The sequence below is a fragment of the Salvelinus sp. IW2-2015 genome, linkage group LG5, assembly GCF_002910315.2.
Source record: "Salvelinus sp. IW2-2015 linkage group LG5, ASM291031v2, whole genome shotgun sequence".
Classification (NCBI taxonomy): domain Eukaryota; kingdom Metazoa; phylum Chordata; class Actinopteri; order Salmoniformes; family Salmonidae; genus Salvelinus; species Salvelinus sp. IW2-2015.
This window is the reverse complement of record NC_036844.1, coordinates 35,807,145-35,816,622: the sequence shown is the minus strand read 5'-3', so window position 1 is coordinate 35,816,622 and position 9,478 is coordinate 35,807,145. Positions and strand designations below refer to the sequence as shown.

General features: G+C 45.8%; 1 protein-coding gene across 1 annotated transcript in view; it reads right to left on the bottom strand.

The window, feature by feature from the left end:
* Window positions 1-3,676, bottom strand: part of LOC111963749 (reticulon-4 receptor-like 1) — a 43,086-nt gene extending 39,410 nt beyond the window's left edge. Inside the window, exon 1 of the mRNA XM_070443753.1 lies at window positions 3,471-3,676. Coding sequence (XP_070299854.1) covers window positions 3,471-3,676 — 206 coding nt within the window. The remainder of the gene's footprint in view (window positions 1-3,470) is intronic.
* Between the last annotated feature and the right edge of the window lie 5,802 nt (window positions 3,677-9,478).

The window sequence follows — 9,478 nt, the reverse complement described above, 5'->3', positions numbered from 1 at the left end:
CAGCAAAACAGACAGACAGACAGACAGACAGACAGACAGACAGACAGACAGACAGACAGACAGACAGACAGACAGACAGACAGACAGACAGACAGACAGACAGCAACAGACAGACCAGACAGACAGACAGACAGACAGACAGACAGACAGACAGACAGACAGACAGACAGAACAGACAGGACAGACAGACAGACAGAGACAGACAGACAGACAGACAGACAGACAGAGAGAGAATGAGGGGAAGTGAGAGAGAGGAAAGGAGAGAGAGAGGCAGAGAGATAGAGAGATGGAAAGAGAGTACACAGCATAGGGATATGACTATTTCGCTCTCTCTCGCTTTCTCTCTGTCACTCTCTCTCTATCTCGCTCTGTCACTATATCTCTCTCTCCATCTGTCTCTCTCTCTCTCGTTTTCTCTCTCTCCTTTTTTCCTTTGTTTCGATGTTACGTCGTTGTGTCCTAGTGTGACACCATGGCTCTAAATTAGAGTAGATTAATAACTAAGGAGAACAAAGCCAAGGCTCTGAGCACTATCTCTCCCTCCTGTTGTCATCTTCTGCAGAGCTCAAAAGCCTCTGGATTTGTCCTCTGTTCACACTACAACCAATTTCATACTCACACAGACACGCATGCTCGCACCCACACGCACGCACACACACACACACACCCATGCAAAGATGCTCACACGCACACGTCATACTCTTCAGAGGAAAACGTGAGCTCAAATCAAATCAAATCACACCAGAGAAAATTGTTCCCAGAGCGGCTGTTCTGTCGACATTCTGGGTTTTTAAATCAAATCAAATTACATTTCATTGGTCCCATACATATATTTATCAGATGTTATTGGTCCCATACACATATTTAGCAGATGTTATTGGTCCCATACACATATTTAGCAGATGTTATTGGTCCCATACACATATTTAACAGATGTTTATTGCTCACCATACACGATTACTTAACAGATGTTATTGGTCCCATACACATATTTAACAGATGTTATTGGTCCCATACACATATTTAACAGATGTTATTGGTCCCATACACATATTTAGCAGATGTTATTGCGGGTGTAGCGAAATGCTTGAGTTCCTAGCTCCAACAGTGCAGTAATATCTAACAATACACAGCAATACACACACATCTAAAAAGTAAAAGAACGGAATTAAGAAATATAGAAATATTTGAACAAGCAATTTTAAATTTGTATTTATTTAACCTTTATTTAACTAGGCAAGTCAGTTAAGAACAAATTCTTATTTACAATGACGGCCTACCATAAGGCAAAAGGCCTCCTGCGGGGACAGGGGCTGGGATTTAAAAAATAATAATATTTAAAAAATAATAATACAATATAAATATAGGACAAAACACACATCACAACAAGAGAGACAAAACAACACTTCATAAAGAGAGACCTAAGACAACAGAGAGAGTCCGGAGTATAAATATATACATACACTACATGACAAAAATGATGTGTACACCTGCTCGTCGAACATCTCATTCCAAAATCATATGGAGTTGGTCCCCCCTTTGCTGCTATAACAGCCTCCACTCTTCTGGGAAGGCTTTCCGTTAGACATTGGAAAATTGCTGCGGGGACTTGCTTCCATTCAGCCACAAGAGTATTAGTGATGTTGGGCACTGATGATGGGCGATTAAGGCCTGGCTCGCAGTCAGCGTTCCAATTCATCCCAAAGGTGTTCAATGGGGTTGACGTCAGGGCTCTGAGTAGGCCAGTCAAGTTCTTCGACACCGATCTCTACAAAACATTTCTGTACGGACCTCGCTTTGTGCACAAAGGCATTGTCATGCTGAAACAGGAAGGTGATTTCCACAAACTGTTGCCACAAAGTTGGATGCACAGAATCGTCTAGAATGTCATTGTATGTTGTAGTGTTAAGATTTCCCTTCACTGGAACTAAGGGGCCCAAACCATGAAAACAAGTCCTCCTCCAACAAACTTTACAGTTGGTGCATTGGGGCAGGTAGTGTTATCCTGGCATCCGCCAAACCCTGATTTGTCCGTCGGACTGCAAGATGGTGAAGCAGGATTTATCACTCCAGAGGACGCGTTTCCACTGCTCAAGAGTCGAGTGGCGGCGAGCTTTACACCACTCCAGCCGACGCTTGGCATTGAGTATGGTGATCTTAGGCTTGTGTGCAGCTGCTCGGCCATGGAAACCCATTTCATGAAGCTCCTGAGGAACAGTTATTGTGCTGCATTGCTTCCAGAGGCAGTTTGGAACAGTGAGTGTTGCAACCGAAGACAGATTATTTTTATGCGCTATGTGCTTCAGCACTCGGCGGTCCAGTTCTGTGAGCTTGTTTCGCCTACCACTTGGCTGCTGAGCCGTTGTTGCTCCTAGACGTTTTCACAATAACAACACTTACAGTTGACTGGGGCAGCTCTAGCAGGGCAGAAATTTGACCAACTGACTTGTTGGGAAGGTGGCATCCTATGACGGTGCCATGTTGAAAGTCACTGAGCTCTTCAGTACGGGCCATTCTACTGCCAATGTTCGTCTATGGAGATTGCATGGCTGTGTTCTCGATTGTATACACCTGTCAGCAACGGGTGTGGCTGAAATAGCTGAATCCACTAATTTGAAGGGGTGTCCACATACTTTTGTATATATAGTGCATATGGGGCAGCAGGTAGCCTAGTGGTTAGAGCATTGGGCCAGTAACCAAAAGGTTGCAAGATCGGATCCCCGAGCTGACAAGGGACAAACCTGTCATTCTGCCCCTGAACAAGGCAGTTAACCCACTGTTCCTAGGCCGTCATTGAAAATAAGAATTTGTTCTTAACTGACTTGCCTACAATGCCTAGTAAGATAAAATAAATAAAACATATGTGATGGGATGTATAGACATTATGGACAGTATATGATATAATATGTAGAATACCTAGATATAATAGTATAAGTACAGCAATAGTTCAATAGGATGGCCTTGACTACAATACTGTTTATACAGTATATACATATGAAGTGGGTAAAACAGTATGTTTTAAAGTCACCAGTGTTCCATTATTAAAGTGACCAGTGTTCCATTATTAAAGTGACCGGTGTTCCATTATTAAAGTGACCAGTGTTCCATTATTAAAGTGACCGGTGTTCCATTATTAAAGTGANACCGGTGTTCCATTATTAAAGTGACCGGTGTTCCATTATTAAAGTGACCGGTGTTCCATTATTAAAGTGACCGGTGTTCCATTATTAAAGTGACCAGTGTTCCATTATTGAAGTGACCAGTGTTCCATGACTATGTACATAGGACAGCAGCCTCTAAGGTGCAGGGTTGAGTAACCGGATGGTAGCCGGCTAGTGACAGTGACTAAATTTCAGGGCAGGGTGTGTGGAGGTCGGCTAGTGGTGACTATTTAAAAGTCTGACGGCCTTGAGATGGAAAATAGCTTCTATCTCTGGGTCCCAGCTTTGATACAGCTGTACTGACCTCACCTTCTGGATGGTAGCAGGGAGAACAGGCCGTGGATTGTGTGGCTAAGATCCTTCATGATCTTCTTGGCCTTCCTGTGACACCGGGTGCTGTAGATGTCCTGGAGGGCAGGCAGTGTGGCCCCGGTGATGCGTTGGGCTGACCGCACCACTCTCTGGAGAGCCCTGCGGTTGCGTACGGTGTAGTAGGCGGTGAGACAGCCCAACATGATGCTCTAAAAAGTATTCAGACCCCTTGACTTTTTCAACATTTTGTTACGTTAAAGCCTTATTTTAAAATTCATATGATATAATGACAAAGCAAAAACAGGTTTAGACATTTTTGCAAACGTATTACAAATAAAAAACTGAAATATCACATCTACATAAGAATTCAGAGCCTTTTCTCAGTACTTTGTTGAAGCACCTTTAGCAGAGATTATAGCCTGGAGTCTTCTTGGGTGTGACGCTACAAGTTTGGCACACCTGTATTTGGGGAGTTTCTCCCATTCTTCTCTACAGATCCTCTCAGATCCGATTGGATGGGGAGTGTTGCTGCACAGCTATTTTCAGATCTCTTCAGAGATGTTCGATTGGGCTCAAGTCCAGACTCTGGCTAAGCCACTCAAGGACATTCAGAGACTTGTCCCGAAACCACTCCTGCATTGTCTTGACTGTGCGCTTAGGGTCGTTGTCCTGTTGGAAGGTGAACCTTTGCCCCAGGTCCTGAGTGCTCTGGAGCAGGTTTTCATCAGGGATTTCTCTGTACTTTGCTCTGTTCATCTTTCCATTGATCCTGACCAGTCTCCCAGTTCCTGCCGGTGAAATACATCCCCACAGCATTTAGATTAACTGCCTTGTTCAGGGGCAGAACGACAGATTTTTACCTTGTCAACTCGGGGATTCGATCTAGCAACCTTTCGGTTACTGGCCCAACGCTCTAACCACTAGACTACCTGCCCCCATATTGGCTTGAGGGGGAATATACACGGCTGTGACGATAACCGACGAAAATTCTCTTGGGAGGTAATACTGTCAGCATTTGGTTGAGGTAGGTCGGGTGAACAAAAGGACTTGAGTTCCTGTACATTACCACAATCACACCATGAGTAGTTAACCATGAAAAATACACCTCCGCCTTACTTTTTCTCAGAAAGTTCTTTATTCCTGTCTGTGCGATGTACTGAGAACCCAGCTGGCTGTACCAGGTGACCATGTCTATTGGCACAATCTTGATTCTTCCATGTTTTACATTTTGAGGAGAGATCTGAGATAAAACGGATCTGTCCCCCTCTTACCCCAAATACTGCCACGGGATCCCAGCCAGGTCACACCAGATCGACTTCAATATTCAACGTTTCTCCAGGTCCCCAGAACATTGGGAGATCACTCCAATAACCTCCACTAGGGGCAACGTGAGCACATATTACCATCGAATAGGCTTGCGGCTTGCATGGGCAATTGTTTCTGTTTTAACCTTATGACAAACCTTAACCCTCACCTTAACCTATACCTTAACCTTAACCCTCAACTTAACCTAAAACCTCACCTTAACCCTCAACTTAACCTTAACCCTCACCTTAACCTTAACCCTCACCTTAACCCTCACCTTAAACTTAACAGTAACCCTCACCTTAACCCTTACCTTAACCTTAACCCTCACCTTAATTTTAACCCTCACCTTAACCTAAAACCTCACCTTAACCCTCACCTTAACCTTAACTCTCACCTTAACCCTCACCTTAACCTTAACCCTTACCTTAACCCTTACCTTAACCTTAACCCTTGTTGAAATTTTACATTCATTATTGTTATTTTTTTTAGGAAAGGGTTTACTTTCTTACCACTGGAGGAAATTACATCATATACTGTAAGCTGAAGTAAAGCAGATGAACTATGACCTGTTCTGTAAATCCATGGACAATGCTAGAGCACTCAAAATCAGCTCTTTGGGATGGCCTCTCTCTCTCTCCAAGTCCATCCTATCCCTCCCTCAATCCCTTCCCTTCTCTCTCTACCCTCTCTTCATCTCTGTCTCCCTCACTCAGAGAGGTGTAGAAAAACACAAGTCCAGCTCATGAATGATCATTAAAGAATTCTTAGGCAACCATATTCTCTCCTCTCTCTCTCTCTCTCTCTCTCTCATCCCTCAATCCCTCTCTCTCTCTCATCCCTCTGTATCTCTCTCTATGTGCCTGTCTTGTAACACTAGCAGTACTGAGACATGGCCCAGGGCAGAACTTTAAATATTCAACACAACAAGTTATTATGGGAAAAAGCCCGGCCAATGTCCCAGCAGTAGTGCACTCAAAGATCTGTGTGTGTGTGTTACGTGTGTGCGTGTGTGTGGGTGGGTGTGTGTGTTTGTGTGTGTTTGAGTGGATGTGTGTTTGTGTGTGTTGAGTGGATGTGTGTTTGTGTGGTTTGAGTGATGTGTGTGTTGAGTGGATGTGTGTTTGGAGTGTGTGTGTGTGTGGTGTGTGTGTGTGTGTGTGTGTGTGGTGTGGTGTGTGGTGTGTGTGTGGTTGGTGTGTGTGTGTGTGTGTGCGTGCGTGCGTGCGTGCGTGCGTGCGTGCGTGCGTGCGTGCGTGCGTGCGTGCGTGCGTGCGTGCGTGCGTGCGTGTGTTTGTTGATTTGAATAGGTCAGAAGTTCTATAGATTTGGTCAGAGTTTGTTTTCTTGACCTGCTAGTCTTCTGTGCTGAAACTGAGGTACTGTAGAATGCTTGCCAAAACCCTAACCCACTCCTCTTCCCCTTGGCTAACTCTTCATAGCATTTCATACACCACGACATGCTATTCAAAATACAGTAGCTTCTGAAGTTTTCAAATTGAATATTTTACTATTTCCTGAAAGGTTTCAAGTTTTCTTCCAACAGCGACAATATACAGAGATTCCAAACCAGCAAATGCTATTTCTATGACGTACAGGGCTGCAGATGTAGACCTGCCATGTTAAAGTCACAGCCCTACAGATGTAGACCTGCCATGTTAAGTCACAGCCCTACAGATGTAGACCTGCCATGTTAAAGTCACAGCCCTGCTCTGCAGATGTAGACCTGCCATGTTAAAGTAACAGCCCTGCTCTGCAGATGTAGACCTGCCATGTTAAAGTCATAGCCCTGCTCTGCAGATGTAGACCTGCCATGTTAAAGTCACAGCACTGCTCTGCAGATGTAGACCTGCCATGTTAAAGTCATAGCCCTGCTCTGCAGATGTAGACCTGCCATGTTAAAGTCATAGCCCTGCTCTGCAGATGTAGGCCTGCCATGTTAAAGTCACAGCCCTGCTCTGCAGATGTAGACCTGCCATGTTAAAGTCATAGCCCTGCTCTGCAGATGTAGACCTGCCATGTTAAAGTCACAGCCCTGCTCTGCAGATGTAGGCCTGCCATGTTAAAGTCACAGCCACTGCTCTGCAGATGTAGACCTGCCATGTTAAAGTCATAGCCCTGCTCTGCAGATGTAGACCTGCCATGTTAAAGTCATAGCCCTGTTCTGCAGATGTAGACCTGCCATGTTAAATCATAGCCCTGCTCTGCAGATGTAGACCTGCAATGTTAAAGTCATAGCCCTGCTCTGCAGATGTAGACCTGCCATGTTAAAGTCACAGCCCTGCTCTGCAGATGTAGACCTGCCATGTTAAAGTCATAGCCCTGCTCTGCAGATGTAGACCTGCCATGTTAAAGTCATAGCCCTGCTCTGCAGATGTAGACCTGCATGTTAAAGTCATAGCCCTGCTCTGCAGATGTAGACCTGCCATGTTAAAGTCATAGCCCTGCTCTGCAGATGTAGACCTGCCATGTTAAAGTCATAGCCCTGCTCTGCAGATGTAGACCTGCCATGTTAAAGTCACAGCCCTGCTCTGCAGATGTAGACCTGCCATGTTAAAGTCATAGCCCTGCTCTGCGTGTAGACTGCCATGTTAAAGTCACAGCCTTGCTCGCAGATGTAGGCCTGCATGTTAAAGTCATAGCCCTGCTCTGCAGATGTAGGCCTGCCATGTTAAAGTCATAGCCCTGCTCTGCAGATGTATACTGCCATGGTAAAGTCATAGCCCTGCTCTGCAGATGTAGACCTGCCATGTAAGTCACATCCTACAGATGTAGACCTGCCATGTTAAAGTCATAGCCTGCTCTGCAGATGTAGACCTGCCATGTTAAAGTCATAGCCCTGCTCTGCAGATGTAGACCTGCCATGTTAAAGTCATAGCCCTGCTCTGCAGATGTAGCCTGCCATGTTAAAGTCATAGCCCTGCTCTGCAGATGTAGACCTGCCATGTTAAGTCATAGCCCTGCTCTGCAGATGTAGACCTGCCATGTTAAAGTCATAGCCCTGCTCTGCAAGATGTAGACCTGCAGTTAAAGTCACAGCCCTGCTTCCAGATGTAGACCTGCCATGTTAAAGTCATAGCCTGTTCTGCAGATGTAGACCTGCCATGTTAAAGTCACAGCCTGCTCTGCAGATGTAGACTGCCATGTTAAAGTCATAGCCTGCTCTGCAGATGTAGACCTGCCATTTAAAGTCATAGCCCTGCTCTGCAGATGTAGACCTGCCATGTTAAAGTCAGCCCTGCTCTGCAGATGTAGACCTGCCATGTTAAAGTCATAGCCTGCTCTGCAGATGTAGACCTGCCATGTTAAAGTCACAGCCCTGCTCTGCAGATGTAGACCTGCCATGTTAAAGTCATAGCCCTGCTCTGCAGATGTAGACCTGCCATGTTAAAGTCACAGCCCTGCCTGCAGATGTAGACCTGCCATGTTAAGTCACAGCCCTGTTCTGCAGATGTAGACCTGCCATGTTAAGTCACAGCCTGCTCTGCAGATGTAGACCTGCCATGTTAAGTCACAGCCCTGCTCTAGATGTAGACTGCCATGTTAAAGTCACAGCCCGCTCTGCAGATGTAGACCTGCCATGTTAAAGTCACAGCCTACAGATGTAACCTGCCATGTTAAGTCCAGCCCTGCTCTGCAGATGTAGACCTGCCATGTTAAAGTCACAGCCCTGCTCTGCAGATGTGAGACCTGCCATGTTAAAGTCACAGCCCTGCTCTGCAGATGTAGACCTGCCATGTTAAAGTCATAGCCCTGCTCTGCAGATGTAGACCTGCCATGTTAAAGTCACAGCCTGCTCTCCAGATGTAGACCTGCCATGTTAAAGTCACAGCCCTGCTTCCAGATGACCTGCCATGTTAAAGTCACAGCCCTACAGATGTAGACCTGCCATGTTAAAGTCATAGCCCTGCTCTGCAGATGTAGACCTGCCATGTTAAAGTCACAGCCCTGCTCTGCAGATGTAGACTGCCATGTTAAAGTCACAGCCCTGCTCTGCAGATGTAGACCTGCCATGTTAAAGTCACAGCCCTGCTCTCAGATGTACCTGCCATGTTAAAGTCACAGCCCACAGATGTAGCCCTGCCTGTTAAGTCACAGCCTGCTCTCCAGATGTAGACCTTGCCATGTTAAAGTCCAGCCCTACAGCTGTAGACCTGCCATGTTAAATTCATAGCCCTGCTCTGCAGATGTAGACCTGCCATGTTAAAGTCATCAGCCCTGCTCTGCAGATGTAGACTGCAGTTAAGTCACAGCCTGCTTGCAGATGTAGACCTGCCATGTTAAAGTCAATAGCCCTGCTCTGCAGATGTAGACCTGCCATGTTAAAGTCACAGCCTGCTCTGCAGATGTAAGACCTGCCATGTTAAAGTCACAGCCCTGCTCTGCAGATGTAGACCTGCCATGTTAAAGTCATAGCCCTGCTCTGCAGATGTAGACCTGCCATGTTAAAGTCATAGCCCTGCTCTGCAAATGTAGACCTGCCATGTTAAAGTCATAGCCCTGCTCTGCAGATGTAGACCTGCCATGTTAAAGTCATAGCCCTGCTCTGCCGATGTAGACCTGCCATGTTAAAGTCACAGCCCTGCTCTGCAGATGTAGACCTGCCATGTTAAAGTCATAGCCCTGCTCTGCAGATGTAGACCTGCCATGTTAAAGTCAAGCCCTGCTCTGCAGATGTAGACCTGCCATGTTAAAGTCAC